The sequence below is a fragment of the Podarcis filfolensis genome (genome assembly GCF_964270895.1).
Source record: "Podarcis filfolensis genome assembly, chromosome: 4".
Classification (NCBI taxonomy): Eukaryota; Metazoa; Chordata; class Lepidosauria; order Squamata; family Lacertidae; genus Podarcis; species Podarcis filfolensis.
Window position 1 is genome coordinate 98,457,159 of NC_139607.1, and position 16,286 is coordinate 98,473,444.

At 44.6% G+C, this 16,286-nt stretch overlaps 1 protein-coding gene across 1 annotated transcript in view; it reads left to right on the forward strand.

The window, feature by feature from the left end:
- Positions 1–16,286, forward strand: part of PGM2L1 (phosphoglucomutase 2 like 1) — a 41,521-nt gene that overhangs the window by 11,441 nt on the left and 13,794 nt on the right. Inside the window, exons 2-8 of the mRNA XM_083609914.1 lie at positions 2,465–2,632; positions 8,131–8,237; positions 10,201–10,285; positions 11,521–11,604; positions 14,403–14,596; positions 15,285–15,474; positions 15,581–15,678. Coding sequence (XP_083466040.1) covers positions 2,465–2,632; positions 8,131–8,237; positions 10,201–10,285; positions 11,521–11,604; positions 14,403–14,596; positions 15,285–15,474; positions 15,581–15,678 — 926 coding nt within the window. The remainder of the gene's footprint in view (positions 1–2,464; positions 2,633–8,130; positions 8,238–10,200; positions 10,286–11,520; positions 11,605–14,402; positions 14,597–15,284; positions 15,475–15,580; positions 15,679–16,286) is intronic.

Genomic DNA, 16,286 nt, shown 5'->3' on the forward strand with positions numbered 1-16,286 from the left:
ACACTAAAATATAATCACCTATTAAACATTAAGAGCTTCCGTAAACAGGGCTGCCTTTAGATGTCTTCTAAAGGTTTGGTAGTTATTTTTCTCTTTGACATCTGGTGGGAGGGCATTCCACAGGGCGGGCGCCACTACCGAGAAGGCCCTCTGCCTGGTTCCCTGTAGCTTGGCTTCTCGCAGCGAGGGAACCGCCAGAGGGCCCTCAGCGCTGGACCTCAGTGTCCGGGCAGAACGATGGCGGTGGAGACGCTCCTTCACGTATACTGGACTGAGGCCGTTTAGGGCTTTAAAGGTCAGCACCAACACTTTGAACACTTTGATTCTTCATATAGATTTTTTATTTTTTTGCATTCTATTAAACTCTTTAACTAGTGGCAGGTTGTTATTACAGTGTGTATTTTTGTCTTTATATTGTAAACCGCCTTGATATCTTCAGATGAAGAATAATTAAAAAACAGACACGAAGAACTGTTTGTTGATATTCATTTCCATGGTGCTGCATAGTTGCTTTGGTTTCAACAGGAAATGAAACTTTTTTTAAAGTTTCCCTCTGTGACTCTCAGGACTTTCTTCTGTTGAACTGCTTGCAATGCTAGTTTTGGAGACTGAATAACATTAAAACTGCACCATGGGTGTTTTCCTCATTCTGAAATAAATAATATTCAGGCTTCACAAGCTGATTGGTGCCTTGCAGTTGCTGGACCTAGAAGCTGGCTGACCTCTTTGTGGTAAATGTCACTGTTGCTCACTCACCCTTGAGACTTCAGATTCCATTGCCTTTTTTAAACCCCTGCTGAGGAGTCCTGTTTACCCTGCTCACCGTGGAGAATGGCTTCAGAGACATGCATATTGTTGAGCAACTCTACGTTATCAAAAGTAGTTTGGTTTTATTATGTAGTACAAATTGCACTTAAGATCATTCCGTGCTGTCAGCCAGCCAGCTCCAAGTTCTGGCTGAAGCATGAAAGCAATAACTAGCAAAGGTTGCTGTGATTACATATCCACTTCAGAGAGTCTGGCAGAACAAATCTTTGCATATGTGCAAGGCTCCCACAAATCACCTTGGAATTTTCCCCTAATCTCAGAACAGGTTTTGTCTTGTTCTTAGCATTTAGTGAATATGACTGGAATGAGTTGCTGGTGCTTCATACATGTGCCCTGGGGACACCTGAATGGGAAATAGACATTAAGAAGGTGGGGGGAAGCGGAATTGGTTAAATGAAGAAATATTATTATTAATATTATTATTATTATTATCATTATCATTATTATCATCATCATTGTTATTATTTCACACATTTTCTCCAAAGAGCTCAAGTTGGCATACACACTTTCGCTCCTCTTCTTTGTATTTCACAACAACCCTGTAAGGTGGGTTAGGCTGTAGGGCAGTAACTGGCTGAAAGTCACCCAATGGGCTTCATTCTCAAGTGGAGATTGAATCCTGGTCTCCCAGGTCTGAGTCTACTCCAGCACTCTAATCACTACTCTACACTGGCTCTTCCTCTAGTTTTTCTTCTTCTTCTCCTCAGGTAAACTTGAATATATTTTTATGGTGCATAACACACCTACACACTATAGCTGACATACTAACCTGTCGCAACACACAGTTTGGAAAGCTCTGAACTAGATCGTCATCCTGCACATAACACAGGCTAGGATGGCAATGACATGAGAAAGGACCTTCTCAGTGGCGTCTGGAGATGCCAGGCATTTGGACCATGTAGTAATTGTTGGGGGCGGGTTGCTACAGATACTATTGCTGCTGCTTATTGTATTTTATTTGATTCTCTGTTTTTAATAATATATTAATGACAAATGGCTGTTTTGTTGCCTTGTTTTCCATACTGACTAACTGGGCAGCGTACCTACTTATGCTACATGTTCTCTGGCTTGAAAATGTTTCTTGGCACAATTTACATAAGTCTATCTGCTTTGTTTTGTTTTGAAGGGAGTAGATCCTGCATGCTATGAACTGTATGATCTGTTAATGCCCTTGACCCCTTATATCCTAGTGTTCGGACTTTGCAGTCAGCCATGAGGTTTATTAAGATGCTATCTACTGACATCAGCTTGGTTTGGGGTACTTGGGCCACATTTACTCACTTCCCTAGAGGGGTAAAGACATAATCAGATGAAGAACAGCCAGGGTTGATTCACCAAACCTCCCTGTCCACAGCAGCAGAGATTCTGCACATACACACACCCCCCGGGCTCATGTTGGTGTATAACCATGTCAGGCTGTGTCAAGGCAGCAGGGCATGTGCTCTGTACTTGGCCTGGCTTTGGTGTGCTACTGCAGATTTTGATGTAACAATTGTGGCTTTTGTGTGCTGAAAGGGCTGTGAGACTTAGTCCTCAGATACAACCCAAACATACATGATTTCATGCAGCATAAATGCTGTCCAGTTCTGAGTTTTGTGTTTGTAAAACATAACCCTATTGTGTGTTTCATTTGCAGAATCCGAAAACGAAAGAGCAAATTGAAAACTTGCTACGAAATGGGAAGAATAAGGAGCTGCGGGACCGTCTATGCCATCGGCTTACCTTTGGAACTGCCGGGCTCCGCTCTGCCATGGGGGCCGGCTTTTGCTATATCAATGATCTTACTGTGATCCAGTCAACACAGGTGAGTTCCAGGCAACATGGTGCAGGCAGGAAATCTATATGCTACTGCCTGTCCCTCTTCTTCTCCGAGTAACTTGCAAATACAAATATTTGTATTTTACAAACACAAACATTTCACTTTCCAGTCCTGAGCCCGTCTGGTGTGTGGTAGTTGCCCCATAGAGTATAGACGTCGTGGAGTCAATTAGTAGAGGAAATGAAAAATTATTGTTATTTATAAAGTTTCACCTGTGTGCACAAGAGGACAGATCCCTGCCCCGAGGAGCTTACAATCTAATACAGCACAACGGAAACAACAGTGCGGGGAGTGGAGGCATGTGGAGCCCCATGTACAGCTGTTTCAGTGGCACTGGCACATGCTAAGGTATAGTTGCAGAATGAGTTACAGTAGGGCAAGGAAATAGCAGGTTATAACGAAACCTTCTTGGTAAAGGTGGGCCTTGAGGGATAGCAAGGAAGAGAGATGGCATCATATTGGTGTTCTGGGAAGGAGTTCTGAGCAAACAGGGTAGCAAGGGAGAAAGGGCAGAGTCTTTGGAGGGAGCAGACCTCTGGACAATGGTGGGTGAACAAAAGCTTTGTCCAATTGAGTCTGCACAGGGAATTCAGGGGAACAAATTTGCCTGTCTGTTTAGAGCAGTTAGCCAAGGCCAGTCTCTAGCTCTCAACTTAATCTACCTCACAGGGTTATTGTGCAGTTAAAAAGACCAGGTGGAGCAGTCAATGCCTCCCTGAACTGCCGCCTTACGGTTTTAAAACATTTTTATTCATTACATTTTAAAAAATCTTCAGTGTCTGTGGTTGAATGTGCTTCAGGTTGAGCACTTTTGGGTTGCACTCCGCGGTTGCACTCATGCATGCGCAGACGCTCAAAATGACGTCACACGCGTGCGCAGAAGCAGCGAAAAACGACATGCGCAGACGCGCTGTTGCATCTTACGTTCCATTCAGGATGCGAACGGGGCTCCAAATCCCGTTCGCATCCTGAGGTATCACTGTATATTCAGAGGAAACAAAGAGTGGCATCATTGCTGCCTCACTAAGCAGGAACCCAATTGTGCAGAGTTGTGCCCAAGGAGCTGAACTACACATCAGTGTGGCTTCTCTTTTGGGGGTTTATGTTGGCTTTGCTGAAATTTCAGGAGCTCCAAAAGAGAGCTGTTTCACACCAAAGTCAACTACCTTGCTATATAAATTTGAGCTTCCCGTGTGCATATGGTCAATGTAATTCCCTTTGTTGAACATGAGCGGCTAACAAGCTGAAAGCCTTCAACTATAAATGATTACCGAATTAATATGTGCATATGAGGAGTACCAAAGCACTTTTACTACAGGGCAGGCTTTAAGGAACTAAACGTGCTCGTGGACCTTGCTCAACTGCTTTCTGACCTCTCTGTTTTGTTCACTTTGAAAGTGTTCATGCTGTGACAGCCTGAAGAGCACGTGCCGGCTTTGTGTTTTGGTCTACTGGAAGCACGAGGAACTTTGGATTGGCTGCTAAGTAATAATAAGCATTCTTGGCAGAAGACTTCAGTTCAGATACCAGGAAGTCTCTGCGAACACTGTTGTGCTAGCTTTGCAGGTTATCTCCTTTACTGGTGGTTATTTTCTTCGGTAATGATTTCTTGTTGCATAAGACAGCATTCTTTGACAAGTGGGTTAAGGCAGGTTTTCCCCTGAACTTCAGGAGTTCTTGAAAATCCTTGTTTGTCTTCTTCAAGTCCTTTGTTTCAGGTTTATATTTGCATTTTGGTGAAGGCTAAGACTGGGAAATCTTTTTGGGAGGCTGCCAGCTACATTGCTGGTTTTGACTAAACTTTTGCATTTTGCATTGACTAGAAAATAAATAAGTACAGGGCTGGTCCGTTTTGCCATGCCAAATACAGTGGTACCTCGGGTTACATACGCTTCAGGTTACAGACTCCGCTAACCCAGAAATAGTACCTCGGATTAAGAACTTTGCTTCAGGATGAGAACAGAAATCGTGCTCTGGCGGCGCGGTGGCAGCAGGAGGCCCCATTAGCTAAAGCGGTGCTTCAGGTTAAGAACAGTTTCAGGTTAAGAACGGACCTCCGGAACAAATTACCGTATTTTGCTCTCTATAGGACGCACCATTTCCCCTCCAAAAATTAAGGGGAAATGTGTGTGTGTCCTATGGAGCGAATGCAGGCTCCTTGGCTTCAGTGATAGCGACGCGAAGCCTCCAAAGCGCAGAGGGAGCACTCCCTCCGCGCTCCGGAGGCTTCGCGTTGCTTTCGCTGAAGCCTGGAGAGCGAGAGGGGTTGGTGCGCACCGACCCCTCTCACTCTCCAAGCTTCAGGGATAGCCACCTGAAGCCTTCGGAGCACAGCACAAGTTCCTGATGCGCTCCGGAGGCTTCAGGTTCCTTTTGCTGAAGCCAGGAGAGTCTTGCTCTCCCGGCTTCAGCAGAGAGGGAGAGCTGCGCAGCGCCCCTTCAGCCAAGCGGGAGGAGAAATGGAAGGGGCTCTGTTTCTCCTGCCACTTCGCTGAAGGGGTGCTGAGCAGAGAGGGGGAGAATTATTTTTTTCTTGTTCTCCCCCTCTAAAACAAGGTGCGTCCTATGGTCCGGTGCGTCCTATAGAGCAAAAAAATACGGTAAGTACTTAACCCGATGTACTACTGTACAGGTATACCTTAGATTATTGAATAGAACTATTTGATATAAGTTGTTTATTTTAAAGTTATGTTTTTATTATGACTTTTTTGTATTGGATTAGAGTGTTATAAAACCATCTTTGTTGTCTATTTTGTTGTTTCTTCAGCTTGTAAACTGATTTGCATATAGTAATGTAGTGATGTAGAAAAGCGGTATACAAATGAAAAGTGAAATGAAATGAAATATTTCGATTGGGAAGATTATTCCCCTTAGGACAGACTGGTTAACGGCCTTGGGTTGCATATGCCCTCCTGTATCGTATCCTGGCTGGCTTGCTAATACCGTTTGGAACTATTTGCTAATCAAGCACTTATTGTAGTGCAGCTGCTCTCCTCTTTTGGCACACATCCGCCTGGGTTGCATCTGGCAGGCTGGCATGGGAATGGGGAGTTGGCCACCTTTGGCACCTTACAGCTCAGATTCTGGAGCTCCCCGTTCTTACGCTTTTGTGGAAAAGAGGCAGTATGAAACTATGTCCTTCTCCTTGCATGAATTTGCAGACCCCCCAAGCCCTTCATGGTGTCCCAGCTAAATCTATATCAAAGTCAGCATGATGGGAAAGGCTTTGCAGTGCAGTCCTACTGAGCCTCAGATAAGCATGCTAACTAGCTGGTCAGCAATCTCATGACTGAGATTTCTGCTGGCTGTGGCTGAAGTGCCAGGAGCTTAATCAGCATTCAGGTTTTGAGCCTCTCTCCATGTTGGCTTTGTGCTGAGTCAAGAGAAGAGGTGTCCTATGGTACACAATCTGAGCCACATCCATGCTGGATTTGTGGGAAGCTGAAGAAAAAGGGCTTTTCAATATGAGCAGCACCATTATTTCAGCCATTCTGAAAGTGAAATTGGTACTAAAAGTTCTCCCAGACCAAGTAAAATTACAAATTGTGGTATTGCATTTGGAAAGGGTGAGGTGTTGCTTGCTTCCCTATGGAACCATCTTCTTAATCAGAGACCTCAAGTTCAGACTGCTACAAAACATGCTGGGGCTGGCATCAGTTGCATTTTGGACTAAGCATAATTTCTGATGTCAAGCCCTAGGGACTCCTTGGCGAGTCCATGGCACTGGTCTAGTTTGGATGTTCATGCCATAGCTGAATAAGCCGAGATGAGCATGATCCGTTTGCCCATGCATGTCATCCTCATGCAAAAAACCAATGGATTTCTGTATGGTAGTGTTTTTAATGTCAGTTTGTACACTGCTTAGAAATAAATAAATGATCGCACCAATTCTCACTGTGCTATAATAAGCCAGGAAGTCTTCAGTTAACCATAGTAAAGGTAAAGGTACCCCTGCCCGTATGGGCCAGTCTTGACAGACTCTAGGGTTGTGTGCTCATCTCAGTCTAGAGGCTGGGAGCCAGCGCTGTCCACAGACACTTCCGGGTCACGTGGCCAGCGTGACGAAGCTGCTCTGGTGAGCTAGCGCAGCACACGGAAATGCCGTTTACCTTCCCGTTAGTAAGCGGTACCTATTTATCTACTTGCACTTTGACGTGCTTTCGAACTGCTAGGTTGGCAGGCGCTGGGACCGGGCAACGGGAGCGCACCCCACCGCGGGGATTCGAACCGCCGACCATGCGATCGGCAAGTCCTAGGCGCTGAGGTTTTACCCACAGCGCCACCTGCGTCCCAGGAAGTCTTCAGTTAACCATAGTTTCCTGTTAATGTCTAAACAGGGCCACCATGGTTACCAAGTTTGGGAAAAGACAGGTTCTTAAAACACGGGTTGAAGATGGCTCACTCTCCTGGCCTATTCCAAGCCTGGTAACCATATTTTAAATATTTTCCCTGAGTGGGAAAGTGTCTATGAGTAGAGGCACAATATTTGTTCATATTAGCTAATTAAACCGAGCTATGGTGGTTTGAATTGGGCCACAGTGTTCTACAACTGCAGATGCCATGTTTGCTGGAGACTGTATGAATAAGTAATAGCCATTATTATGTGAAGAATAATTTGCTTTACTGTTGAGTAAATACTGTACCATTCATTATGAAGGTTTGCTGACAGGGGTGGGGAACCTCCAGCCTGTGGGCCAGTCTTGACCTGCTGCCAAGGTTGTCCCATAAGGTTATTTTCCCCAAACCACACCCTCCTGACCATCAGTTTACATCTCTGGGTGATGGCAGCTGATGTGTGGAGTTCAGTCCTGATTGGCTGCTGCTTTGCTAGTGAAGCAGACCCTTCCCCTGTGGGTCGCCTTTAGAGAACCCCCATGGTACCACCCATCTTTCAGTCGCCTGGCATAATTGCGACATCAGGTGATTGATAGGTGGATGGCCTTACCCACCTGTCAGAGTTGGCCCATGGATTGGGGGAAGCTAAAGATTTGGCTCTCTGGGCCAAAAAGATTCCTCATACCTGGCTTACTATGTAGGGAAACTTTTCATTGAATAGCACTGGAGACAGTTGGTAAGGGTGAATTAAAGTCAAATTTATGGATTTCCTTTTGTTTCTCTTGCCTTGCTGATGGCAGTCATCAGTGCCAGATTTGAGACTATCGTTGACCAAGGTTCAGATGTTCCACCTGCTCCCCAACTAGGAGGCTTTGGCTAATTAACTTGGTGTAGCCAACGTTGCAGGACTGATGTGAAGTTACAAATGAGAAAACCTTGTACTATAGTTTCTCCTGAGATTGCTCAATAAAGAAGGAAACAACTCTAATTGATAATATAATTTGTCCACCATGACAAATTCAGATTACGTAACTGGGACAGAGAATTCTTTATTACAACTTCCCTGTGCCAGTGGAATAGGGAAGGTCTGAAAACCTAATCAAATAGGAGGCTTTATGCATGGGACTTCTCTTTTTACTTTGCTGCAGGGGATGTACAAATACCTTGAGAAATCGTTTCCAGACTTCAGGCAACGTGGTTTTGTTGTTGGATATGACACGCGAGGCCAGATAACCAGCAGTTGCAGCAGCTTAAGGTATGGGCTTTGTTGGGAGTAGAAACAAGATTGCCATGGAATGACTAAGTCCCATTTGCACTAAGCAGAAAACAAACTTTTAAAATTTGAAGATGAGAAGAAACATGGACTATATATCAGTTCTTTTTGAATGTGAACGTCTGTATCTGAAAGCAACACGAAGGCGTAGCCTCCGTTCTGCCACATTACAGATCTCATTTCAGTCATAAGGGGCAGTTTGGTGGATGAAGTCAGGCACAGAGTAACTCAAGCCATGGATTTGATACTTAGGCGTTACACCTGTTGCACAGGCCTGGCTCTTTTCATTAAATGCATAATTTGTGTCAGGTCCTACAGATAAGGCCTAGGATCAGGCAGATTTGCAGAACCTCTGCCCAAGCCTCCCTGATGCTTTAAAAACTTCTCTCAAAAGCCACTGAACTATTTTATATGAGGCCAGCTCAAGAGAGACCTTCTGGCAGTGTGTGTGTGTTGTTGTATTTTCTTTGAGTTTCAGTAGTTTAGAATTAGAGAGCAGATATGTCGCACGTTTGGCACATTACAGGCATCATATTGTGCCCCCTGGAGGGAGAGGGAGAGAACCATAGTAGATTTAGAGTGCAGACAAACGTAGTATAAATATAAGGAACATAGTCAGCCTAGCTTCCTTCTTGCCTTGCAACTCAAATGACAGGTGTTTGTACCAGTGAACTGAATGCTGACTCAGCTCTCCGTCTCAAGCATAACACAAGAGGAGCCCTTCTGGATTGGACCAAAAGCCTAGTTGCTTCAGCATAGTTGCTTCCCGCATTGCCCACGTTGCCCAGCAAGAAGCCCTCAAGTAGCACATGAACACCATAGCCCTCCTGCTGTTCTTTCCCCAGTGCCACATCCAGAGGCATATGCTGCCTGCCTCTGATCCTGGAGGTGGCATATTGCTGCCATGACCAGCAGCTGTTGATAGCCTTTTCCGCCATGAATTCAACTAATCCCCTCTTAAAGCTGTCCAAGTTGATTGTCATCAAGCGGGACTTCCCTGTATTCTGTCCTGAACTGACCCCCGCTATTCAGCTACATTAGATGATCCCAAATTATAGTCTTATTAGATGAGGGGGAGAAAATCCTCCCTATCCACTTTCTCTGCACCAGGCACAATTTTATATTTCTCTGTCATATTTCCCCTTACGCACCTTAAGAAGCCCCCAACGGTGCACTCTTTCCTTGTGTGAGAGTAGCTCCAGACTCCAAATTATTTTGATTGCCTGTCTCTGCATGTTTTCCAACTCTGCGATATCCTTTTTTTGAGATGTGGCAACTAGAACTGTGCATAGTATTCCAGGTGTGGCAATACTATAAAGGACCCCTGACCATTAGGTCCAGTCGTGGCTGACTCTGGGGTTGCGGCACTCATCTCGCTTTATTGGCTGAGGGAGCCGGCGTACAGCTTCCGGGTCATGTGGCCAGCATGACTAAGCCACTTCTGGCGAACCAGAGCAGCACACACAAACGCCATTTACCTTCCCGCCGGAGTGGTACCTATTTATCTACTTGCACTTTGACGTGCTTTTGAACTGCTAGGTTGGCAGGAGCAGGGACTGAGCAACGAGAGCTCACCCTGTTGCGGGGATTCGAACCACCAACCTTCTGATCGGCAAGTCCTAGGCTCTGTGGTTTAACCCCCCGTGCCACCAGCGTCCCTTAGATACTATAGATACTTAGATACTATAGATCGATACTATAGATGCCTATAAAAGCATAGTGATATTTGCAGTTTATTGTTGATCCCTTTCGTAATGATTCTTAACAGGGAAGCTACCCTTTGCACAGCTGCCCTACATTGGGTCAGGTGACATTACCCATTATTTATCCATTTGCCACTTTCTTCTTCTTCTTTTTAAAAAGGAAATGGGAATTTGTCTTGTCTTAGGATTTTGGGGAGTGCAATGGACAGGAGAGTGGCATTATCATTCTTTGTCTTCCACAGACTTGCAAAGCTCACAGCAGCAGTCCTGCTTGCTAAGGGTGTACCTGTCTACCTGTTCTCAAGATATGTTCCCACTCCTTTTGTGGTAAGTCCGTCCTTACATTATTATTGGGAACAGGGCCATCAGGTCCTAAACTGGATCCACATCTCTAGTGCGAAACCTTATTGAATGTTGTGGCACAGCAGTCCCTGGGGTAAGAAATGAATGTTTGGATTGATCACAGCTTATTTGCTGTAAGGGCTAGCATTTACATACGGTAATGGAGCAGTGGTATGCTTGATATTTAAAGTAGAAATTAGAATTCTGAATAAAGTCAGGCCTTGGCTTGATGAAATTATATATCCTCTGGTGATCCTTTGCTAGAGTCAGAATAGGTGACTTGAACCCCTGTTTCAAAACCATTTGAAACCTGTTGCAACATCGACATGTATATATCAGATGCTTGGGGGTTATTTTTTGTTTTGTTTTTGTTTTCACTATTTATTTTGTGCTTTTACCCTGTATTTTTATCTTGCCAACCACCCTGAAATCTTTGGATGAAGGGTGGTGTATAAATTTGATCAATCAAATAAATAATTAAATGGGGGTGTGGTGTGAATATGTGTTACTGGAAGTCTCTTGGAGCTGCAATTCTTTCTCATACCAGAAATTGCACAAATAACATTACAGAAGGTCTGCCCACTGAACATATCTCGACTTATGGCAGATGTGCTCTTCAAATGTATGGATTACCATTATTACCGTTTGTGGCACTTGCTTTCCAGAGTCGTGAAAGGTCAAAATCCTGGGCTCCAACCCATCTCAGCATGCGCAGTAGATGTTTGAACTCTTCCCTTGGGTATGGAGTGGCTTGTGCTTAGAAACAAAACCCGAAGCCTTTGCTTTCATGTGCCTGGGGCTTTCTGGACTGCAGCCTTGGGTGCAATACAGAGAGAGCTGAACATGTTTTCAGGCCTTTTGATATCATTGGAATGTGCGTGTCTTCCGGGACACAACACCATCTTGGGCTCAGTTAGGCATATTGATTTTCCTGTATATTTGGCACTAATCTTATGAACAGCTCTGAGCACTTAAAATAACTTGCTTGTTTAGAGGATGTGACTTGGGAAATATCTAGGGATTCTTCTTTCGTTTAATAGCATTGTTAAGCCAAAAACACTGCTTAACTCAAAGGTCCTACTGAATGGCAGTTGTCATTCAAGGGTCCACATATTCTTCTTGCATCAGTTGTCCAGACGCTTGGAATATTCTGAGTTCCTATCTTGGCTGTTTCGGAAATCCTGGCATGCTGGAGAGTGAATGTGATTTTTGTCTTGCAGCCCTACGCAGTTCAGCAGCTCAGAGCTGTAGCTGGGGTGATGATTACTGCTTCCCATAATCGTAAGGAAGACAATGGCTACAAGGTACGTCAGAGAACTCTCTAGATGCCTGCTATAATAATAATAATAATAATAATAATAATAATAATAATAATTATAATAATAATTATAATTATAATTATAATTTATTATTTGTACGCCGTCCATCTGGCTGGGTTTCCCCAGCCACTCTGGGCGGCTTCCACAAAGACCAAAAATACACTAAGATGTCAGACATTAAAAACTTCCCTGAACAGGGCTGCCTTAAGATGTCTTCTGAATGTCAGGTAGTTGTTTATCTCTTTGACATCTGATGGGAGGGCGTTCCACAGGGTGGGCGCCACTACCGAGAAGGCCCTCTGCCTTCTCGCAATGAGGGAACCGCCAGAAGGTCCTAGGCGCTGGACCTCAGTGTCTGGGCTGAACGATGGGGGTGGAGACGCTCCTTCAGGTATGCAGGACCGAGGCCGTTTAGGGCTTTCAAGGTCAGCACCAACACTTTGAATTGTGCTCGGAAATGTACTGGGAGCCAATGTAGGTCTTTCAAGACCGGTGTTATGTGGTCTTGGCTAGCCTTTAACAATCCTTTAAATCAAGAGTCTAAGAAAAGATCTGTGTTAGATACTGGAATTGTTTGGGGAAAGGTCATAACTCAGCGGTAGAGCAGACGGTCCTCGGTTCAATCCCCAATGGCATATTTAGATAGGGCTGGAAAAAACTCCTGTGTGAGAGCCTCGAGTCACTGCCAGTCAGTGTAGACAGTACTGAGCTAGATGGATCCAATGGTCTGACCTGATGTCAGGAAGCTTCCAGACTGTAATATTCTGGAAAATGCTCAAGAATGGAACACCACATACTGTATGTTCTGTTAGTGGAATAATTGCCTTTTTATGAAAATAAACGCATGCTTTCTGCTTTGGTTCTTTGGCCCCTACTGGTTTGCGCAAACAATAAATCAGGGCAACCTAAGGCCCATGGGCCACAAGCGGCCCACGGGGGTCATTTAACTGGCCCACTATCCGCCCTCAAATCAAACAGACTGCTCAGTGAGTCCCTGCGCGCTGCGTTAAACTGGTGCAGCGCGGTGCAGGGACTCTCTTCCGTGGCGCCGAAAATCGTGACTGTGCATGCACAGACAGCGGAAATTGCGGGCGCGCACAATCCGGCCCACAGAGGGATCTCCACTGGCGTGAACCAGCCCAGGCGAGGTAAACCTTGCCAACGCCTGCAATAAATTGTTCTTTTTTCTGTGTTTATACGTAAAATGTCTGCTAAAACTTGGTTGCTGAGACTTGCAGGTGGGGAGAGCTCAGTGCTACCTGCAGGCTTCCCATAGACAAACAGATGTAATAGTAATAGTAATTTATTATTTGTACCCCGCCCATCTGGCTGGGTTTCCCCAGCCACTGTGGGTGGCTTCCAACAAAAATTAAAAATATATTAAAATGTCACACATTAAAAACTTCCCTGTCCACTGTAAGAACAAGGATGCTGGGCTAAATGGACCTTTGGCCTGGTCCATCTGCCGAGCTCTGCTGATAGGATGGTGTTGGGTGAAAATACCCTCCAAGGGAGAGTGAATGGAGTTTTTCACACTTTGGTGAAAAGACTTTTTATTTTGACACCCACAGAGTATTGAAAGCTGGCATTGTAGGTGCATTTCCATGTCATCAGGTATCATTTTAACACTTTAAAGGGAGCCTGTCTGAATGATCAGCACAGAGCAACAAGAAACCCACTCTTTCCAAATAGCTCCTGGCCTTTACAAATACTAGGGTTGTAGTCAACTAACTTTTACTTGGAGCAGACTCATTGAACTTAATGGCTATAAATAACTTAGGTTTGTTGATTTCAGTTGATCTATGCAGAGTAAAAGTTGGTTGAATACACTCCATGGATTGCTGTATCCTCCCAGTTTTTGATATAATTAATTACTGTCTTGACTATGAATTTCTAAAAGTATATAATAAAACACCAACCACAGTCTTTTATTATTCTGATACATCAGACTATCAAATATTGACTTATTTGCCCTTCAGAGTTCTTTCCAAACCGGAACTTAGTTCTGTATTGCTAAATGAGCATGTATGTTTATTGATCATTTCAATTTTGTTTTCAAAAATACAAACCAAGTGGAGAGTACTTACATAGAAAAGTGATATACCAGCACCGTTTTTGAAAAAGTGTGCTGCTGTTGCATTTTATAGATCGAGGCTTTTTCAGCCCAAATGAAGTCAAAGCAGGCAGAACAGCAGATATGATGCTTAGCTTCTTACAGTAGGCTACAGTCTAGCCCTGCAAGCCCACCCACCCACATTTCTCTCCAGGCAAGCAGGAGGTATTAGCACTTGAGGAGGGCTTCTAAGGAGCCGTGGTCTGGTGAGACTTCTGAGAGCCAAGTATAGATGGCTGAGGGGCCACATTGGCCCCTAGGCCTCAGATTCCTCACTTTTCTCGTAGAGCTTGCATCACTACATGCATTCTTTTTCTTCTTTTTTAAAGAATTTTTTAATTAGTTTTCTTTTCTATTATTTAAAAACATCTCATATCAATAACATACATATTACACATGGTCACCCCCTCCCTCCCGGACTTCCCTCAGCTTCCATTTCTGATTTATTGCCTCCTTATTATACCACTGTTTTATACAATCCACTATATCATTCCTTCATCACGTTAATTGTTCTTTATCAATAAAGATGTGAATGTTTATTTAAACATCACCACATGCATTCTCGTGCTATAGTTGCTGAACGTTTGGCATTTAAATTTTGGAGTGCTCAGACCCTTCCCAGAGGTCTTGCAGTGATTGAATTCTTACCCTTTCCCAACTCTCACGTTAGGTATACTGGGAAAATGGCGCTCAGATCACATCTCCTCATGACAAAGAAATCCTGAAGTGTATAGAAGAATGTGTTGAGCCGTGGAATGACTCCTGGAATGAGAATCTGGTAGAAAGCAGCCCTCTTACGCGAGATCCCTTGAAGGAAATCTGTGCGAGCTACATGGAGGACCTGAAAAAGATCTGTTACCATAGGTAAGAAATCAAAGCACAACTCCTGTAAGCATCAGTTCCATATGTTAGAAGCCCTCAAAGGTGGAGGTTCAGAATTGGAAGCAGGTAAGATGCAAATGTTTGGCTTGGGCGTAGATATTTGAACAGGGAAAAGCAGAAGAAGAGTGTGTATTTTTTAATTTTTGTTTATAAGAGCAAGAGGAAAACTTAGTTACCAAAGGTTTGACTGAATAAAAATGACGTAGCCTGGTGCCTGAAAATTGAGAACAATGGAACCAGGCCACATTTCCCTGGGGAGAACATTCCACGAATGAAGGGGCCACCACTGAAAAGGCTCATTCTCATGCAGCCACCTTCTGCACCTCCCTCAGATTTTATGTTTAGTTTTGTATTTACTTTGGCTTTCCCCCCCCTTATTTGCTGTGAGCCACCCAGAGAACTTTACCAGACAGCGCACTTGAAGTCTAGGAGAAGGGCAAAGGTAACAGCTGATCCCACGTTAGATTTGCTGGTTATCCATGTCTATCATTTTTATTTGCAGTGTCCCATGAAAGCCTGGGTCATTCTGCAAATGCTGGACAGGTGCTGTGAGCTGTTTTTATATGATGTCTGCTTTGGCGTCTGGGCATGTCACCATCTCATGTGATGCCACACCACCTTTTGGGAACAGCAGGTCTCCTAGTAATCCATTGTGTTGTTTTCTTTATAGGGAGCTGAACACAAAGAGCAGCTTGAAATTTGTTCACACGTCCTTTCATGGGGTTGGGCACGATTACGTGCAGTTGGCTTTTCAGGCGTTTGGCTTTCAGCCTCCCATTCCAGTTCCTGAACAAAAAGACCCAGATCCAGATTTCTCCACTGTAAAATGTCCGAATCCTGAAGAAGGAGAATCTGTGCTAGTAAGTTTGGCAGGCGATTTCGTCAACAGTTCTGTATGTAAATAAGGGTGGGCGAAACCGACTGGCTGTTTTGTGTTGAGTAAAAATAATAACTTTCCTTTTCCAGGAATTGTCTTTGAGGCTTGCGGAGAAGGAAGGTGCCAGGGTGGTGGTGGCAACTGACCCTGATGCAGACAGATTAGCTGTGGCAGAACTGCAGAAGAAGTAAGTGTGTGTTTGTGTGAGAGAGAGAGTTTACTCTGTGAAGGGGAAAAGACAGGCAAGTCTTGTGGGTGTTCCTTGAGATGCAGACCCATACCGAATAATGTTTGAATATCTAAACTTTTGTTTTAAAAATGACACCAGTAATTGTAAGTGGGGTGGTGGTAAAGTAAAGGGACCCCTGACCATTAGGTCCAGTCATGACCGACTCTGGGGTTGCAGCGCTCATCTTGCTTTATTGGCTGAGGGAGCCTGGGTACAGCTTCCGGGTCATGTGGGTCATGACTAAGTCGCTTCTGGCGAACCAAAGCAGCACATGGAAACGCCGTTTACCTTCCCGCTGGAGCAGTACCTATTTAGCTACTTGCACTTTGATGTGCTTTTGAACTGCTAGGTGGGCAGGAGCAGGGACCGAGCAACGGGAGCTCACCCCATCACTGCGGGGATTCGAACCGCCGACCTCCTAATTGGCAAGCCCTAGGCTCTGTGGTTTAACCCACAGCGCCACTAAAAGCACACTAAAAGCTCCCTGTGTTTCAGATATTCCAAGAAATTGAATTAAAGGGTTGGAAGGGACATGAAAATCCACAGAGCCCTCTATAGTCCAGGCA